This window comes from Lepidochelys kempii, chromosome 1, assembly GCF_965140285.1.
Source record: "Lepidochelys kempii isolate rLepKem1 chromosome 1, rLepKem1.hap1, whole genome shotgun sequence".
Taxonomy (NCBI): domain Eukaryota; kingdom Metazoa; phylum Chordata; order Testudines; family Cheloniidae; genus Lepidochelys; species Lepidochelys kempii.
The window spans coordinates 299,225,438-299,244,768 of NC_136380.1; the positions used below are offsets into that span (position 1 = coordinate 299,225,438).

The 19,331-nt window shown below is 40.4% G+C and overlaps 1 protein-coding gene across 3 annotated transcripts in view; it reads right to left on the reverse strand.

Annotated features, from left to right (window-relative positions):
• CNTN1 (contactin 1) overlaps nucleotides 1-19,331 on the reverse strand; it is a 432,672-nt gene that overhangs the window by 41,760 nt on the left and 371,581 nt on the right. For all 3 annotated transcript variants that reach the window (XM_073328045.2, XM_078851133.1, XM_073328043.2), the window contains 3 exons: nucleotides 14,145-14,331; nucleotides 10,842-10,954; nucleotides 9,512-9,668 (listed from right to left, as the gene is read on the reverse strand). In XM_073328045.2, coding sequence (XP_073184146.2) covers nucleotides 9,512-9,668; nucleotides 10,842-10,954; nucleotides 14,145-14,331 — 457 coding nt within the window. The remainder of the gene's footprint in view (nucleotides 1-9,511; nucleotides 9,669-10,841; nucleotides 10,955-14,144; nucleotides 14,332-19,331) is intronic.

Sequence of the window (19,331 nt, forward strand, 5' to 3'; positions counted from 1 at the left end):
GGTGCTGTAACTCCCCCATATGGATGCTGCAGGCGTTAACTAAAACGTTCCTACTTCACATTAATGTAGTCCTGCTTGAATTCACACTGCCGGTTGGACCTGCAAGGCAGCATAAACAATGGGGCCATGCCCTAAAACTATATTAACTACATTTCTCTTATTCGATGTGCCATAGTAGTAGCTTATAGCCTTCTCCAATGCTCTTGTCTTCGTTCCCTTCAATTTGGTCTCTTGAATGGAGGCAATCTGTACTTTTCTTTTCATAAATGTCTGAGTCAGCTCTGTTAATGTCCTCATTTTCCAAGATATCAGTCTGACTTTCTAGACTCTCTTCTTTAACCACATCCATCCAGAATGATGCAATATCTCTCAGATGAGGGTGCTAAGCGCTGCTTCCTGGGAATGCTCTAATAGTTCAAATAAAGTGCTCATATGAAGGACTCATTTCTTTAGACTTCTTTGGCAAGTTAGTTATTTCCCTTAATAGCCTTCTCTACTGGTTGCTCATGCTTCTCTATAACTTTCCCTGTTAAAGACATGCTAAAACAAATAAAAATTCAGCACCTCAGCCTCTTCTGAGTCACCATTAATTTCATCCTCCATGTGTATTACTGAGTCTTCTTTCCCCCAGTACTATTTTCCCCTTGATTTATAAAATGCTTTTTATTCCTCTTTGGTTGCCATTTATTCATTTTGATTTTCTGCAAACCTTACCCTTTTACCTTTTCCCTGCAAGCCTTATTTGATTGGTGTTTTCATTTCAACTACAGGTTTTCTTTTGACCTAAACCTTCAGTAGGCCATCATGAGGCCACTGAGCAACTGTTATTTCTTGTATTTTTATTTCTATCTAGAGCAGTTATGTCTTAATGAAAGTGACGAAGAGATTCCTGGCTATGTCTGAGATCCAACTCACTTGTCTCTACTTGCCATTCAATCTACTGGTGCTATAGCAATTCCATCACCATTCCTCTCTTTCCTGTGTGTCTTTTCATACTAGGGAATTAAGGGAAGAAAGCAGAATCCTGTCCTATCAATAGCAGCCTCCTTCCCTGAAAACGTATATTCACCGTTGAATGCCTCTGGCAGGGCCGGCTCTGGCTCCAGCAAACCAAAGAGGTGCCTGGGGCGGCAAATGTAAAGGAGCGGCAGGACGTCGGGCTCTGGGGTGGCAATCCGCCCTCGGCGGCGGCGGGAATTCGTCAGCCGCTCCATCACAGCACGTTTCGCGCTTGGCCATAATGACGTGACTCTTCTTTGGTCACCGGCGGCAACTTGGCGGCTGCACCATCACTCCGACTCCCCATTCAGTGGGCAGGATTCCGCCTCCCCGTTCGGCAGCAAGTTTTTTTTTTCCCACTTGGGGCGGCAAAAACGCTGGAGCTGGCCCTGGCCTCTGGCCTTTTAAGCCCCTACATGATCAGAAAATTACTCCATAATTTGCATTCATATTGATTATTTCCCACTGTAAATGATATTGTATTTTCTCTCACTTTAGGAATGATATAGAGATTTATTTTTTAACAATGAGATGTATATTTTAACAATGAGAAATCAGTTTCCTTGGTTAAATTATTTTCAAAAAGAAAATCAGAAATCTCCACTGTAAATCTAGAGATAATTCCATCAGCCATAGAGGATAACAGAGATCATTCTATTCAGTTTCCATAAAGACAATGGCCTGATAACAACAAATATTACCAAGTTTACTGGAAAAACTGTCCATTCATAAAGAACATATAAATTTTTGTTAATCAAGAAAAAAAAAAGAAAGAAAAAGAAAAAGTGATATCTTCTGGAGAGAGCCAAGTTCATTCTCAACTAAATCTCTCTCCCCTAACACTAAAATAGGCATAAATGAGACTTAAGTGTGCTGTGGCTTGCTGGACCTCTGCACAGTAGTTAATTTAATTTCACTCTTGAAGTCTACATTCCACATCTAAAAATAGAACCCTCAAAGTCACTCACAGATACCCCCTTACTGTTAATATTTGTTTTTCTCCCTATTTCCTATAAGCTAAAAACACCTCCCTCGTATAATATGTTAGCATAGCTACTGGACCCTATGCCTGCAGCTCTTTACAAGGCACCTTTCAGCATTCTCAGTGCAGCTTATTTTTTAATGTATCAATCATTTCCCCATAAACTTGTAAAGGAGCTCTGACAAAGAATTCCTTAAACCAAGTAAAAACCCAATTCTTGTAACTACTTCACTGAGCTACTTTGCATTCCTTGATGTATATATTAAAGCACTAATATTTTCTCAAACATTCTCAAGTAACTGCCTTCACAAATTCATTCTAAATGTAAAGTCTCCTTTCCTCCCATAGCCAAATAAGAAAATGCAAATAAACATTGAAAATAGATAAAAAATAACCCTTCAAAACCCATAATGTCCACAGCGTCATATCCTTCAAAATCCTTATTTCCTGTCCCCCTCTCTCAGAGCTCAAGTGTTTCTCAATAACTGTAAACTGAAGTCTCTTCAACACCGGTAGCTCGATTCACAAGAAGACTCTTAGGCATGGTGACACTGAACAACATCAGGTCTAATTTTTAGATGCTTCAAAAATCATTGGGATTCACAAAGCCTAAATTAGGTGCCTAGGTTCTCTATACAAAGAATGGGGAGAGATAGGAGCATAGACAAATCTTCAATCATAGCATGTGCATGGAGTGTTTTCTCCTTGAATTCTACAATCATGAGATGCTTCAGTCAGCTATCTGACTGTCTGACATAGGCCTGGTCTTCAGAGGCAAAACAGATGGGTTTTTTACAAGTGTTAGCTAACTGTAATCCTACTGTAGGCAAGGCAAATTGTAGTTTTAATACATAGCTCCCAGCTAGAGTTTACCTCAACTGGCTAATATATACTAAAACTACAACTTGTCTATTCTAAGATTTTAACACCTGCTAGTTGACATGGTACCTAATGTGTTACAAATGTAATTTTTTTTTTCCTATTGCAGACACGGCCACAAGAGTCCATTACCAATCCAGAGTTTAAGGCACTCAGTGTGCCACATCAAGGTCAGTTAGGAAAAAAAAGAAACAGAGGGAGGAAGGCAGGTCCTAAAGCAACAACTTTGGTGATAAATTTTACTTCCTGTTACAAACATATTGCAAATAATTGAGCTTCTCTTTACTAGAAAATTAATTCATATTAGAAAATGGCCTCAAGGAATCATGTTAAATAAAAGACGATTTAAACATGACTTGGCAGTCAGTATAGATTGGAACAAATAACATTTAACATTGTGTCACCTGGTTGTGGTTACATTTTTGGTTCCCATAAGACTTACCTACTACCAGCTGACAAGATGATAATGTTAAAATTTTAAAAATTACTATAAGAAAAGGCCGTCTACTAATAATTATCTATTATTAACTAATGTCAGAAAATAATGGTTAGGAATCGGTTAGGAATTCACAAGCACTTTTGCAGGGGTCCTTTGGTTTGTTGTGGGTGCACTTTGGTTTGATTGGATCGAGGCCTCACTTTGGTTGATCTGGTGCTATTTGTAACTTCATTATACAAATTGTCATCAATTAAAAAAAATCTGCATTCAAGTAGCGCATAATACTGGAGTCCAACTGCATCTTTCAGACTTAATACTAGAATTTTGTCCTAAATGATCTATCTGTGAAACTTTTACAACCAGAAATAGCTGGATTGCTAAAAGAAAGCTCTTAATAGTAGAGTTTTCTGTACTTTCCTAAAATACAGACATCATTTCATCATTTCTGATTTTTGGCATTTTTATATTTGCCTGTCCTATATCTATTCTCTGTCCTATACCAACTCTACAATTATTTTCTATTGTAACAGTATGCTATGATGAGTTCTCATCATGATCAATTCCTCTGCTAAGTTTAAATTCAAGAGAAAACTTATTCTTGAACAGCATTGAGGATTTCTTTAAAATCCCCTTCTTCCTGTCGCTGTTCTTGTTAGTCCTCCTGGTTATCCTGCAAATCTACTTCTTCTGCTACTGAGATGGAAAAAGAGAAGGGTTTGGTAATAACCTTGAGGCTAATCCTGCAAGGGGGATTTCACTAGAATTCAGTCACTAATGGAATTGTCAAAATGGACCTCTTTTTTTCTGCTCCCAATGTTCCTCTGGCTCTGGCTGAGCATTATTTTCTTTCCTTCTTTATTTGAACACATGTCAAGGCATGTTCTGTTCAGCTCAAAAACAAGACTCCTACTTTTTCCAGCAAACTCTTCTTCAGATATTTCTGCACTGCATTTAGCTTCAAACAGACTATTCTTCTACATTCTCTTTCCAACTCCCCTATGTCCTTCCATTCAAGTAGTATGCAGATTACCTTAATCTTTGCTATAAAGAACTACAGTGCCACACAGACTCATGGGACCTGTAGCCTGTCTGGCAGGTTCACAGGAAGTGTGAATGTAGAAAAGTTGTTTGAAGGAGGTAGACTGTGAGGAAGTGGCCACAGCTCAACATACGTGAGAGAGACTACTGTATTTCCAATAACTGTTAATGTGGTTTAATAAAGGAGTTACTAACCTTCTGTAGGCTGCTGTCTATCTCTACCTGTTTGTACTCATGTTACCATTTCAAAATCAGAGACCACAGTCACAAAAAAGAAGTTACAGATAAGGTAGGTGATGTACAGAGAGACAACAATCTTTCAGAGTTACCCCTCAATAGCTACAGCACTATTAACCACTTGGTTTGGGACAATTTAGGGGTCTACTTATGCAAAAATTCATAGTTGCTAACTCTAGCCCTAAAATCACAATTACCAGCAATAACCAATGTGCTTACGGGGGAAATAAAAATAATGGTTTCAATGTGACTTTCTGAAAAAAAAATCATGGAAAAAAGATACAAGAGGAGGAAAACTTTAAAACTGAATTTTTAAAAAATGGCTCTTTCTGTAGATCTGGCCGAAATCTTTCACCCAAAATATTTATGACATAACTGTTCACTTATGCAGTGGCATGCGATTCCCAGCTGAACTTTCACTGCAGATAATTGATCTATCAGTCATATTACACCATACTTCAAAACTGAATGTAATTTTAATTGTACTGTACAATAGGATACCACAGATGAATTCAGAAGGAGACAGACCAACACTTTGGTTTAGAAGTCTGAACACATGACTGGGAGAACCATGATGACTTTCTGAATTCTAATCCTTATTCTAATTGCTTTTGTGGTCTTAAAGAGTCTCTTAATCTCTCTACCTCAGTTTCCCTCTTTGTGAAATGGAGTCAATAATACTACCTCACAGGGTGTTATGGGTATTCGTTAATTAATTTGTATTGAGCTCTGTTATTAACTTTTTCTACATAGCAAGGTTTTTTTAATCTAGAAATGAACAACAAAATAAACACTGTCATGAATAATGTAAAAGAACGCTGACTAGACCATAGTAGAATGTGGTATTATTACCACATGTTTTCCTAGTCCTTCCTGTTACTGAATTTGAATACAAGAGAAAATATAAGACATTGAAATTCAAAAGCAGCATGTCTGTTTGAGAACATGCTTGTTCCATAACTGAATGTGGTGTAAATGTGACACAATCAAACCTTAATTCTCTTATTAAATGGGACTAGAACTGGATGTATCAAAAATTTACACAGCAGTGGTACTTAGTGTATCTGTAATGCACCAGAAATAAAACCAAATGACAAGAGAATGTTTAGCGAATCTGACAGTCTGTTTCAGAAGCATTAACACAGCGAAGTATGAGGTTATTCTGTACATTCTCCTAGTTTGTTGTGAAACGTGAGATCAAGGGCGAAATGCAATAGTGAGAAGTATAGTTCTTTAGTATGACTGCACTTTTGAAATCATGTTATTGGTTTTATAGAACATTTTTTGCTACATTTCTGTAACTAATGATTAATGAGTTCCAAATTCTGTTATAATGGACAGTCACACAGTCCAAGTCTTCATCGGATTTTATAACCATAAAATTGGCCATATAACAGTTGCCTTACAGGATCTAGCTGTTTTCTCCACCTAATCTTTTTAATACCACAACCATAGATGTGGCAGACCGTGACAGTTCTATCGGTAGCACTCTGCTTAGTTAGGTTGCTGCAGCACAGCGAAGGCTGGAGGCTTAACTGGAGCCAATTAACCTATTTCTAGAGGGGATTACTGAGACTTGGTGGGAACTGTTGGGATACTGAAGTAATTGGCACAGTCACTGGGAGGATTTATCCTTTGGAGGAACAGGGAGCAGGGGAAGCACAGATGGTGAGCTCCGTGGAGGACAGAAGCTGTGTGAAAGCCTCCTCTTGCGGTATACCTGTGCTACGCCCTGTCCTGTTTGGAAACAGAGGACTAAAGGTTCACGTGGTGGGAAAGAAACAAACTGTGTGTTTTTGTGACTGAGGGTATGTTTACACTGCAATAAAAGACCCGCGGCACAGCCACCTCTGCCCCAGGTCAGCAGACTCTGGCTTGTGGGGCTTTTCAATAAATATTACTATTCCTATTAAGTAGCATAAAAAGAAATTCCGAATTAAAAGATAAAATAAAATTTAAATGTTGAATGAGTTACTGAGGCTGCAAAAAAACCCTCATGTATTTTGCTTTGAAAAATATGAATACTTACAAGTAAACATTTTGCAGAATTTCAAAGTATGCCTCTGGCAATGAAAAAAAACGATATATATTTAAGTGGGGGAAAGCAGAAATGCTACGATTTTGCTCTCTGTACGCATACAGTATGTAAATTATTCTGTGTTCACTTAGGCATTTAGAATGAGATTTAAGAAAGTACTGTAAGAAAGTGAAGATACCGTGAAGTACGAAGAATGAAGTCATTTAAAAGTCTATGACTGGATTCTTCTGTAACGTATTCTGGCATAAAATAGGTGTAACTTCACTGAAACCAATTTAATTACAGTAGCGTAAGTGGGAGGATAACCAGGCACAATATGGTTTTGATTTGTATTCATTGCAGCATTTCAGACTAACGCTGGGATTACATTAATATCTGCATTCTGACAACATACTGTAATCAGCAAAGCATTTTAGAGACTAAAAAGAAAAAAGCCAACCTTTAGTGTATTTTAAAAAAATTAGATCAGCCTGCTATTAGCTGAAGAAACTGACTCCTACGGTTAAACAAGCAGTTCCAGTCTTCAGTTGGTTGTGGTATCTCAATATAGAGTTTAAAACTGTGTAGTTCATGAATTCACTGTAATGTGGTAAAAAAAAAATCACTAAACACCAGACATTGGTTAACAAAAGACAGTAGGCCTATATTTTACTCTGATTATGGTAAATGTTCTGAAATGCAGTTCAATAAATATGCAGCTGATTATTTTATGTCAAGTTCTTCAATATCAGATTACTCAGTGTAAAGGAATGTGCGTTTTTATATAAATTGATAAACTTCCTTTATACTAAAGCTAAAACAGTACATCTTTCAAACTGGAATCTGCTTATTTATAAGAGCAAATTCTCCTCCTGAATATTCACCTCCCTCTTAAATTTATGACTGAGCTTTTTTTCTTTAGGTCCGTGAGAAGGAGGAGGAGAGTTAAAAAAGAGAGTATGAAAAGAGGAGAGAGAGAAAACGAGGAGGAAGAGGGGTAGAATAGAAAGAATCTGTATTTCCACATTTTATATATATATGTATATTTGGCTTCCAAACACAACATTTGCAAGTCAAAATCTTTTGTTGTGCTTTTAATAACTAAATTAACTGCAGAAATAAGTGTGCTATAACTTACCTTTGTTTACTCCCATTGCACTTTAGCAAAGCAGCTATTCTCAGTAGCCCAATGGACTCTGTTAAGACGTCATTCTTCCAACAGAACAACATTTTTGTTTACAATGGCATTGCTTATTATGTACATCTGATGGTTTCAGAGTTAGAAGCTCCACTGTGGTACACAGACTGGGCATGCATTATTCCCAGCATTATGTTTCTGAGAGGGCTACCAGGAAGGGAAGAGCTGATAGGGAGCATGCTACCACCCTGTCACACAGCCACCAGTAACCTCCCTGCTAAAAGTCTGCTAGGTTGTGGATACGGAACCAGCAGTGCACTCTGAAAAGGCAGGGTCTGAGCCATGGATCTGCAAGCAATGCTGGCCCTGTGGTCCATATACCGGAATAGCAATGGAGAGTGCCCAGCCTCATGCCTTTTTTTCAGTCTCCCCCACTGCCATGAGCATGGTCCAGTCACAGTCACGCTGCCATTTTCTCTCTCGGCATAGTTCCGCCCTATCTGACTAGGACAGGGCAGGCATAGCAGAGCAAACTGAATTGCTTGGGAAGACAGGCCCATTCAAAGAAAATGTGTTTTAATATAGCCAATTAGAAAGTCATACATCTAGGAACAAGGAATACAGGCCATACCTACACAATGGGGCATGTATCCTGGAAAGCATTTAGGGGACAGAGCACAACTCTAAATAGGATTTAGGGGTCACACTGGACAAGCAGCTGAACATTTGCTCCCAGTGTGACAAAAGGGACTAATGAGATCCTTCAATGTATAAGCAGGGGTGTAGTGAGTAAGAGGAGGGAGGTAATTTAGCTCAATACCACTCTAGTGAAACTCATTCTGGACTACTGCATACAGTTATGGTGTCCACATATTAATAAGGATGTTGAAAAACTGGAGAGGGTGCAGAAAAGAGACAGGAAAATGATTCTAGGGCTGAAGAAAATGCCTTACCGGAGAGAATTAGAGAGCTCAATCTGTTCAGTTTATCAAAAAAAACTGACTTGATTACAGTGTACAAATAACTTAATGGGAAGAAAACACTGGGTACTAAAAGGTTCTTTAATGTAGGGGAGAAAGACATAACAAGAACCAATGACTGGAGGCTGAAGCAAGACAAATTCAAATTCAACACACAATTTAAACACTGATTAAACAATGGCACAAACTACCACAGGAAGGAGTGGGTGCTCCATCTCTTAATGTCTTCAGATGAAGACTGAATGCTTTTCTGGGAGATACGCTTTAGTTAAACACAAGTTGTTGGGCTCAGTTATAGGAGTAATTGGGTGAAATTTAATGACCTATGATATACAGACAAGATGATCTAATGGTCCCTTCTCACCTTAATCTGTAAAACTCTATGAAGACTCCCTAGCACTCCCTTTTTGGATGGCCTTTATAATGCTGTTGCTGAAAAGTAATACCAATGGCTACACAGGTTGTGTGCCAAGGGGTAGGCAGAAAGCTCACAGTTGTCACCATTCTCCAACTTAAGTTTAAAAAAAAATAACCAAGAATCAAATTTAAGCATCTGGACCTTAAGATGGCATCACCAGCATCCAATTCCATGACATTTATGCTTATTCTGAAATAGCATTTTGCATACTACATACTATGGTAATTGGTACCCCAGATATACAAAGATTGTAGAGACAGAAAGACACAGAGAGATAAAGAGAGAGAGTTTTACCACAGGCTCTTCTTGTCAGGAATGGCGCGCATTTGCTGGTCTATGAATTTATCTAGCCATATATTCCCAATAAGAAAAAAAAATGCCTACCTGAAATTTTTATTTGAGCTACTTCTCCATCTCCTCCTTCACTGTGTGCTCGAACTTCAACAACATATTCACCATCTCTGGGGACTGGCAGGTCTATTGAATGTGCGCCAGTTGAATACAATGTGCCCTCATGTTGGCCATCTGGTCTATACAGCACCTTGTAAAGCCATAAACAAGTACAGTTATTGAAATGTCATGTTACAGCTGATACCATAACTACATCCTTCCAGTTTTGATTAACAAGTTTAGGGTGCTAATTTTATGTGTACATTCTTAATTTTAAATCAAAACTAAATAACTTTAGTTTGCTTTGCAGCTTGCTATCATGTAAAGGAGCTTGGAGAGAGCAGATATTTCCTCTTTTATTTCTAACAAATGGCAAAACAATACCATCTCCTTGTCAGATAAATTTTCCATATGGGTTCAAGTTAAGAATGATTGAGAATAATACTTTAAAGCTCAGCAAACAAAACAAAAACATACCATACAACTTACCATATACTAGAGCATAAATGATTTAACAATGTCCTCAGATGGTAGCACAATTATTCTTTTTTATTAATATGTTTCACAGCTGAAAATTATTATAAATGTGAAGTTAGCATGTGACTTATGAGACATATGGAAAAGATATCTGCTCATTTTCAATGATTCACAGGAAGTAACTCAATTCATCAAACAAAAATTTTTGTAGCACTGTAGCTATATTACCGCCAAGTAAACAACAACACTAAATAGGAACCCATTTTTAATGGTTTCAGCATATTGATAGCTATAACTGACCATCTTCCTATAATGTATAGATATGCTTGCACTGTAGTTGCATGTACCATGATGTGCTGTCCCTTTAAGGACAGCTCTAGATATACTGGTTCTGTTAGTGTCTTTGATTTATAAGTACAGGTATTCTGGAGGTTGTAATTCTCAGAGGGAGGATGGGAACAGTAGGCTGGAAGTAATTCATGCTGGGAAAGGGGGAAAAATATAGAAGAGCATAATTTGTTGAATGTATGCTGTGGGAGACATGTCACTGTGGGAGCAATCAGTTCTGTTGTATGTCTAAAGTGGTGATTCTCAGCCTTTTCCATACTTTGATCTATGTTATAACATAAAATTTTAGGCTCCCTCCCATCTTAGCATAAAAGAGAAGGGTGTCCATGACCCTCCTCCAAAACGATTGGGGGACAGGGGAGTTGTGACCTCTAGACTGTGAACCCGTGGTCTAAACTAAGGATGCAAGCACATTAGAGGCAAAGTAGCTAGCAATATTGACAATAAGATATACTGCGTGCAGGATATGAAAGATAGAAACTATTTTTATAGATCATACTTTGTATCCTTGAACAGCAGATTCATTTGACATTGGCGTGACATGATCCCAGGTGATGATGTATCTTGAACCAGACCTGACTGTACTGATAATTCTTGGACGTTGGCTTGGAGCTGAAAAATAAACATAAAATGTTGTGTGCAGAAACAATGACACTTCACAAACGTTCATTTACATTTGAATGATCCTTCTAAAAAGAAAGATTATGGCTGGCCTTTCTGTGAATGTGGGACAGTCTCTCTCCTGGAATGCAGTTCTATGGCTCCAGCTATGCATTTTTGCATGGCTTGTGCAATGGGCTCCCTGTGGGTTTGGCATTTGTGTTTGCCAGAACGGATGGGGCCAATTTCTATCCCTTTGTGTGGAACTGGGCTTGTGTTTCCTTGCAGTCATCTATGTCCAGAACCTCCCAGGATTTAGCTTAATTATACTTATTCACTGAATTTAAAGCTTTAAACAATTATATAAAAGCATTTCTATCGCACTTATCTGTGTGGTAATCAGAGTGCCTTCCTGCACAAAGTGTAATTATAGTTAGAATAGTAGCCATGTAAAATGGAATCTTCTTATCCAAACATATGCTCCCTGCAGGTCTGACTCAGATAGTATACTGCTTACCTTATTGACAAAGCACATGTTACTCTCATACATTTTTTAGGCCATCCAAGCACGTTTTTAAATAAAGAAACACAGCCCTTAATTAAATATCACTCATAACTTCATTATTATTTAATTATGTTACAGAAAGGATTTCAAAAGTGATTAGTGATTCTGGGTGCCCAAACTGAGTCACCTTGAAGAGGCCTGATTTTCAAAGGGTGGGTGCTTAGCACATTCTGAAAATCAGTCCCCTTTTAAGGTGTTTCCAGCTAGGGAGCCAAACACTGAAGCACCACAAGTTCTGTGAAAATCTTTGCTTGAGGTTATAACCTATGGACCCAAGCCTACATTCCTCTTGGACCAGATCATGGCCTGTCCTGCATGGCTGTAGAGATGCCCCTTACTCCACTGTGCCAGATATCCAGGTTGAAATGGCAGCGATGAGTGGAGAACAGCCTCTTCAGAGCCACACCTCCACAACTACTTGCTGCCCCATACCGGGGGCTTGTGTTAGTGCCACAATTTAGCCCCCTGGGAAAACTGTGTGCGTATGTGTCTGTAGCGGGGTGGTCACCCGCTCCTGCCCTGAAGGGCTTGAAATCAGCCCTGGGAGGGGGCTAAGGCTGCGAGAGGACTGCTGCTAGGGAAAGAGCAAGCCTTGACTGATTGGGGAAACAGCCACAGCTGCAGCCACGCCTCAATCAAGGCCCAGCTGGCCTTTATAAGAGGGCAGTGGGCCAGGAGGAGACAGTCTCTCTTTAGATCAGGGGTTGGCAACCTGTGGCACGCGTGCCAAAGACGGCACGCGACCCCGGCAGACAGCAGCGTGCCATTAAAAATCCTGCCCGGCCCAGCCTGCTCGTCTCTGCCCCCCGCCCACCGCTCTCTCCTTGCAGGACAGGCAAGCTTCCCCTTCCCCCCCGCCTCTTCCCCCAGCTTGCTGGGTTCCTGCCCCTCCTTCTCTCCCTCCCTGCGGCCGATCAGTTGACGGCCCTTGCTACAGTGGGGGAGAGGGAAAAGTGGAGCCGCAGCACGCTCTCTGCTCTGGGGAACTTGGAGAAGGGGGTGGAATCAGGGCATATCCCCTCCAGCCCCCTGCCATGAGCCACTCAGGGCAGGGGGCTGGGAGCACCCCCATGACCCCAGCCCACACCCCCAGCCCTCTGCCCTGACTCCTACACCCCCACATACACTCTCCAGCCCTGACCCCTGAACCCCCCACATCCCCCTTCTAAAAAATGTTAAAATGTATTATTGGCATGCGAAACCTTAAATTAAAATGAATAAATGAAGACTCAGCACACCACTTCTGAAAGTTTGCCGACTCCTGCTCTGGATGTTGAGAGGGAGGGGCCTGACTGCTGGGAGCTGAGCAGGGTACCTAGGGCTGGGGAAAGCCCAGAGGAGCTCCGGCCTGGGAAACCCCCAGGCTGCAGGCCTTGTGGAAGGCCTAGGAAAAGGGTACTGGGGTTGGAGAAGGCAGCCCAAGGGTAGGCAGAAGCAGCAGGTCCAGACCCTCCTTGCCAGTCATGAGTGGCAATTATATTGCAGTCCGCCGCAGGGAGCAGGGGATAGCTGGTGACTGGCAGTAGCCAAAGATTGAGGCGAGGTGGGGATAGAGGATGGAGGTTCCCCAGGGCAGGGGGGAGAAGAGACCCAGATCTGTGGGGGTACTGCCAGGGGAGAGCACCCTGGCCTAAAAGGGGCACCGGGGTCCGGGAGGGACTTGGGGTCCAGTGGCAATTGGGACACCAGCCTGCAGAGGGCACTCCGGAGGCTGGAAACGCTAATTCACTGGACGACCAGCAGGAGGCGCCACAGGGGTGAGTCCCACCCCACTACAGTGTCTCAGAGTCACAGTCTCGGTGCTCTGGAACCACTCTGAATGAAGTCAGGCAGGACTCTGATGCAGCGTGTCTCCTCTCAGGGCACGCTGTCCCCAGGGCAAGAAGCCTGCTCAGCTTCGGTGCTCTCCTGGGTCTGACCTCAGAGTCCAGCACCCCTGTTCACACCATGAACTCCCTGCAGCAAGTCCACCTGGAAGGGACACTTGGGGTAGTCTTACATGCCTCCAAAGGGCCCTGCACCCAACTTCACAGTTGGCAGTGACTCTCAGCCAGCATTGTAAAACAGAAGGGTTCATTAGTTGACAGGAACACAGTGTAGAACAGACCTTGTTAGCACAGAAATCAGGAGCTTTCAGCAAAGTCCATTTTGGTGGGAGGGGAACCCAGAGCTCCAAGGCCCTGAACCTCCCCCCTGAGACTCCAGCCCAGAGACTGTCCAGCTTCCAGCAGCCCAGTCTAAAACACGCCTGTTGCCCTTCCTCTGTCCTTTGGTTCTTTCCCAGGCAAGCAGGTCACCTGGTCTGCACCAATACCTCTGGCTCATTCTTGCAGAGGAGGGTGCCCTGCCATCAGCTGCTAGGCTACAGTGTGTCAATCATTCTCTGCACCCAGTCAGGAGTCACATATGCCTTCTAGGGGTCTCTGCAATGATCACGCACCCTTATCCCACCACTTGAGTAATACATAGGGGAAACTGAGACACGCACATAGTATTCAGAGAAAACATTAAGAACATTCACACTTTGTCACAATATGGTGTTAGACCCAATAATTATAGTATTAGTATATGCAAAGTACAAACTAATAGTAACTAAGTACAGAACTTTAGAAATAAATCCAAAGCGCCTTTACTTACGTGCTTTTCTTGTTACGATATCAACAACACCACTGGGTGGTCCATACCCTGCGCTATTGAAGGCACAGACATCTATGTGGTACTGGGTGCTAGGTTTCAAATTTTCCAGTTTGGTTGAGTAGTCCTGATTGCTCACTAGCACCCGCTGTGCAGCTGCTTCTTTATCATGAACAGTCCAGTAACGAATCTGTACACAGTTGGATTGAGTGATAATTTGGTGTAATTAATTATACTGAAATCTTACAGAAACTGTAGATTGGAGCACAGAATAATTTTAAAACAATAAAGTCTGTTTCTGGCTAATTGCTGCTCCTTATATTAATCCAAGCGATAGGATCCTATCAAGAAACAGAAAACACTTCAGATTTGATGTGGAAACTTTTGCACTCATGAACCTGATTTGTACACAATTAAGCCAATGGGAATTTTGTGATAGACATAATTGGGTGCAGGATTGGGCCTTCTTAGAACAGGGCTTTCTTGCCGTTGCTCTTTTATACTCGAAAATTTTACGTTCAACTGTAATGTCATTTTCTAGGTCACAATGTACTCTCTAATGCAAAGATACCTTTGACTAAGTTGTACAGGACACTCCACTTCCTACTTCATGGCATTCTAGTTAATACAATCCCTACAAAAGCAACTAATTCATATGTTTCTTCTGCTCTCATTCCCTACATACAGTATGCCCTATCCAGCCCAAGCTGGACAGACCCCTCTTTCTTTATAAAAGATGCTGCTCAAAACACTTTTACTAAAATTTATTATCCACTATAATTTTTATCACATTCAGCCAGTATTTTTGTTTCCATGATTTAAAGGTTATAATGAGCAACTGACAAAGCAGTTTGACAGCACAATAACAAGGTATAACAAACAAAAGGGATCTACAACACCCAACCTGATATCCATTTCCTGCTCATTCCTCTGGGAACTGTGTTTAACAGACTGAACATGCATTGAACTTAGACATCAAAGCACTATCACATACTTAATAAACTGACTTGTTATCAGAACTTACCTGCTCTTGTCTTTTAGGAGGTGTTTTAGCTAAGTAATGAAGCTTAATGGTTAGACTAAAGAAGAAGTGTGAAATGTTTTGTGTGTTTTTAAACTTAATATTTAACAGTGACTTTTCTATAGTATTTAATGTTTTATGAGTGTTTATAAATTGCTATAATTCCCTCTCTTTAAATATATTGTGCATTATTATCTTTTATTTCACCCTCCCCGTCCCAATACCATTAATCACTATTAAACCACATAAGACCATGGGGAAAACACTGAAAAGCACTCCACAACCTACATTGTATAGGTTCCCTATTTTCCTCTTCTCCTTCCCCTTAAAATTCTCCTCTGCCCTCTTTTTTTATATCCACTTAAATTACACATTTGAGAAATATATTCAGACCAGTCCATTAATGCCGATGTCAGGGGGCAACTCGTGGCTTTAATACTGGGTCATCACCGGGTTGACAGACATTTTTATTAGAAAGTGAACAGGATTTATATCCTCTTCCACCCAATCTCTTTCCTCTCCTTTTTACCTGTAAACTCATTGAATGTGCAGTCTAAAACCAATGCACTCACGTCCTCTCCTTGAACTGTGTCTTGGATCCCTTCCAATATTTCCACTCTACTAAAACCATTCTCAGTAGAATTCGGACACATATGCAAACACTCACATCTTCCCAATTACTCTAATAGCCTCTTCATCTCAGGGCCTCTATTTCATCTTCATTCTCCTTGACCTACCAGCTTCTTTGATTCTGTCAATCATCCTCTCCTACTTAACACCCTATTCTCATTAAGCTTGCAAGATACTGCCTTCTCCTGGTTCTCCACCTACCTATGATGGTTTCTTTAGTGCCCCTTCAGTGGATGCTCCCCCTTTCATCCCCTATTCTTTGTATGCATTCCCTGAGGCTATTTGCGGGCAAAAACAAGTTTTGGTTCGCTATGTTATCAATAGTACTTTTAAAAAACATCCTACCGTGTTTTTGTCTCATACATATCCACACAAAATAGCCAGGACAACTCTATTAAAGATACATTGTCTGTGATTTTCAAAAATGGATGCCTATGACTAGCCTCCTGAGTCCATAAGTAGGCAACTAAATAAGTTGACTTGATTTTCTAAAGTGCTGACCACCCAACAGCTCCCTCTGCACTTAGGAGGTCATTTATTTAAGCACCAAAACACATATTTAGGAAGGAAATATAAGGTACCCACTTATTACAAATCCTGGCCACTATGAAATGATTTTTGGTGATACTACATAGAGTCTGATTCACCACTGCCTTGTAGAATCATTCACAGGTGAGAGTAAAACATTATCAGTATCAACTGGTAGAACAGTTTGCACAGGTGTAAGCAACGATACAAGGCACAAGCTGTGGAGGATGAGGTCCATAGCATTTTGTTTTTGAAGTACTTTTAGTCTGTGCAATTTTGCTCTGCTCCCACCTTCCTTGTTAATTATTTTAGAGGATATTACAACAGAACCCTTTTAAGCCTTCCTTTAAGAAATAGTTTAGTAATAACATTAACCTATTTCATCCTTTAGGTAAACCTTTCCTTGGAGGTTCTTCAGTCTAGCAGACAAAGGTATAACTAGATCCAATGGCTGGAAGTTGAAGCTAGACAAATTCAAATGACAAAAAAGAGGTGCACATTTTTAATAGTGAGGGTACTTAATCACTGGAACAACTTACCAAAGGTTGTGGTGCATTTTGCATTCCTGGAAATTTTTAAATCAAGATAGGAAGTTTTTCTAAATGCTGTGCTCTGGTTCAAACAGGAATTAATTCTGGGAAGTCTCATGGCCTGTGTTATACAGGATGGCAGACCAGGTCACAATCATCCTTTCTGGCTTTATAATCTAGGAGGCCTCAAAGAGAACTGATATAGCATGTTCTGATAATATAAGCACCTCTATTTTGCTGTCAGGCTTAGTCTTCTTTTCAGCTGGCATTAGTTTTGTTTCCTAGATATTTCACTTTAAGGAGACTCCAAAAATGTGTTGGGAGAGGTTGCGTTGGCTTGTTTCTCCAGCTCCTACTGCAGCAACTCTCCCACTCACAAATAATGGTACAACTTGCTGTTTGAAAAGGATTGATGTTTTTCTTAAGTGTTTAAGTTAAACTGTTTAATAAAGCTATAACTTTCTTCTACCCCCAGGTATGCACTGTATCTGAATGAGTGGTGAGACAGAAGAAGGGCTTCCCTTCTAATTCAAATGCATAGCGGGGCATTTTAGCAGCCAAAATAATTGAACTGAGGCTTTCCTAATTTAATTTACTCATCAAAGTGCATTGTCAATGCTTATATAAATTTACCCGTCAATAGTAATAATACAAGCTGTCCATACTATGATCATTATAAACATACGATTACCATCGTGGCTCCACCAACTCTTTCACAATGTAGATATAATTGCACATGCATACGCTGACCAAATTGGCTCCCACTTTAAACATGGTTTACAGCATGCAAGCACATGTATTTTTCCAATTATAGAAATGTACATGCTGCAGAGTGTTTGGGAAATTTAGTCCAGTAGCAGCCACCACTTAGCATTTCTTGAAATATATTTAGGATGAAATACACACACAATGTTAATACATTCTTTTGGGAACTAAATCAGGACTTGGAGGAAATGTTGTGTCCTGCCATCTGGGAGATCTATGTGTGACATTTCTAGAACAGTTTCACTGACTGGGCCCAATGAGGCTCCCTGTTCTTTGGAGGCAAGAACTGAAGTCTATGAAAGGTTGGGGTTAGTGATGATGGTTGCTGGTCACATTTGCTGGATATTTGACAGAACAGCATTAGCTTAAGCTTAGGAAACGTCAGTTTTATGATTATCCTGTTTGAGAAGCATGTGTTGTGAACTGAGCAATGAAAAGGGGGGCTGAGAATTTGGGAGAAACTGGAAGCCTAACCCAACTCAGACCCAGGTCACTTCAGCACTCTACCTAGACAATGCCCAGAGCTCTTGGCGTAGGAATCCCTTGCAAAGGGCACCAAGATATTTGCATATTTCCATGCTTCTACAGAAAAAGCAGAGATTTATGCGGTGCTTAAATACTGGAGAGCAAATGTTCATGTTTATGCTTTAAAATGACAAGACTGAATCACTGTCTTATTTTATTAAAATATGAACTAAAATTACTTCTATGTCAATCTTTTAAATATCCAGGCTTTTCCTTACTGAGGTATTATTACAATGTGGAGAAACAATATGCATCTCTCAGAGATTCTCTCTGGTATAGAGAATTGCATATCTTTCTAAATAGTTACTTTGTCTCAGCATAGTATTTTTATTCCATAATACTGCAATGAAGTGTTGTATATGTGCCTCTGCCTTCTACTGGATAGAACCACAACTCCTCAACTGTGTGCCCTATGCTATTAACAGCTTGAGGTACTTCTCCTTTGGCTTAAGTGGTTGGGGCCTGTGCAATTGGAACAAGTGGATCTAAGCACTATCTCCATTTCTGCCATGAAGTTCCAAATGGGCCTGAGTCTGCAGCAAAGTGACATCTGTGATGTAGTAGGTGGTCAAATGTCTGTTACTTATGGTCTAATTAATGATAATTGTGGTGGTGATGCTGCCATGCAACGCAAACCTGTACAGTGACTGCCAGGGGCTCGTTTTTTGGTATAATCTGATTTGTTAAGTGAATGTTTTAGCTAGGGATGGTGAACACACTAAGGCTTTTGTTGATCAATGGACAGCTGCCCAAACTCCTTGAATCCCTCTCACCTGGGAGAAACTTTCTATATTCCTCCAATTCATCTACATTCTGTACAACTAGGTGTATAATAAAATAAGTAATATAGAGATGTTAAACAAGTTGAGCGAGAAAAAGGAATGAAACTTTAAGCCACTCCACCGAGATGCGGATCAAATCCCTTGCAGGAATAAGATAATTTAAAAATTAAATTAACCTAAATCCCAAATACATTGAATCTTGGTTCAAATGACTTAGATTTAACGACGGTGACAATGTGATTTGTATGTATTAAACTCAGACGTCTGTACAGCTTTTCTCTACCTATCTACTTAGGATACAAACATGACTATATATTTGGGTCATGATAATTATTTCTGGAAACCATGAATTATTCCCTTGAGTGCTGAGACACTAATACTGCCCCCTTTACAAAATCCGTGGGTCTCT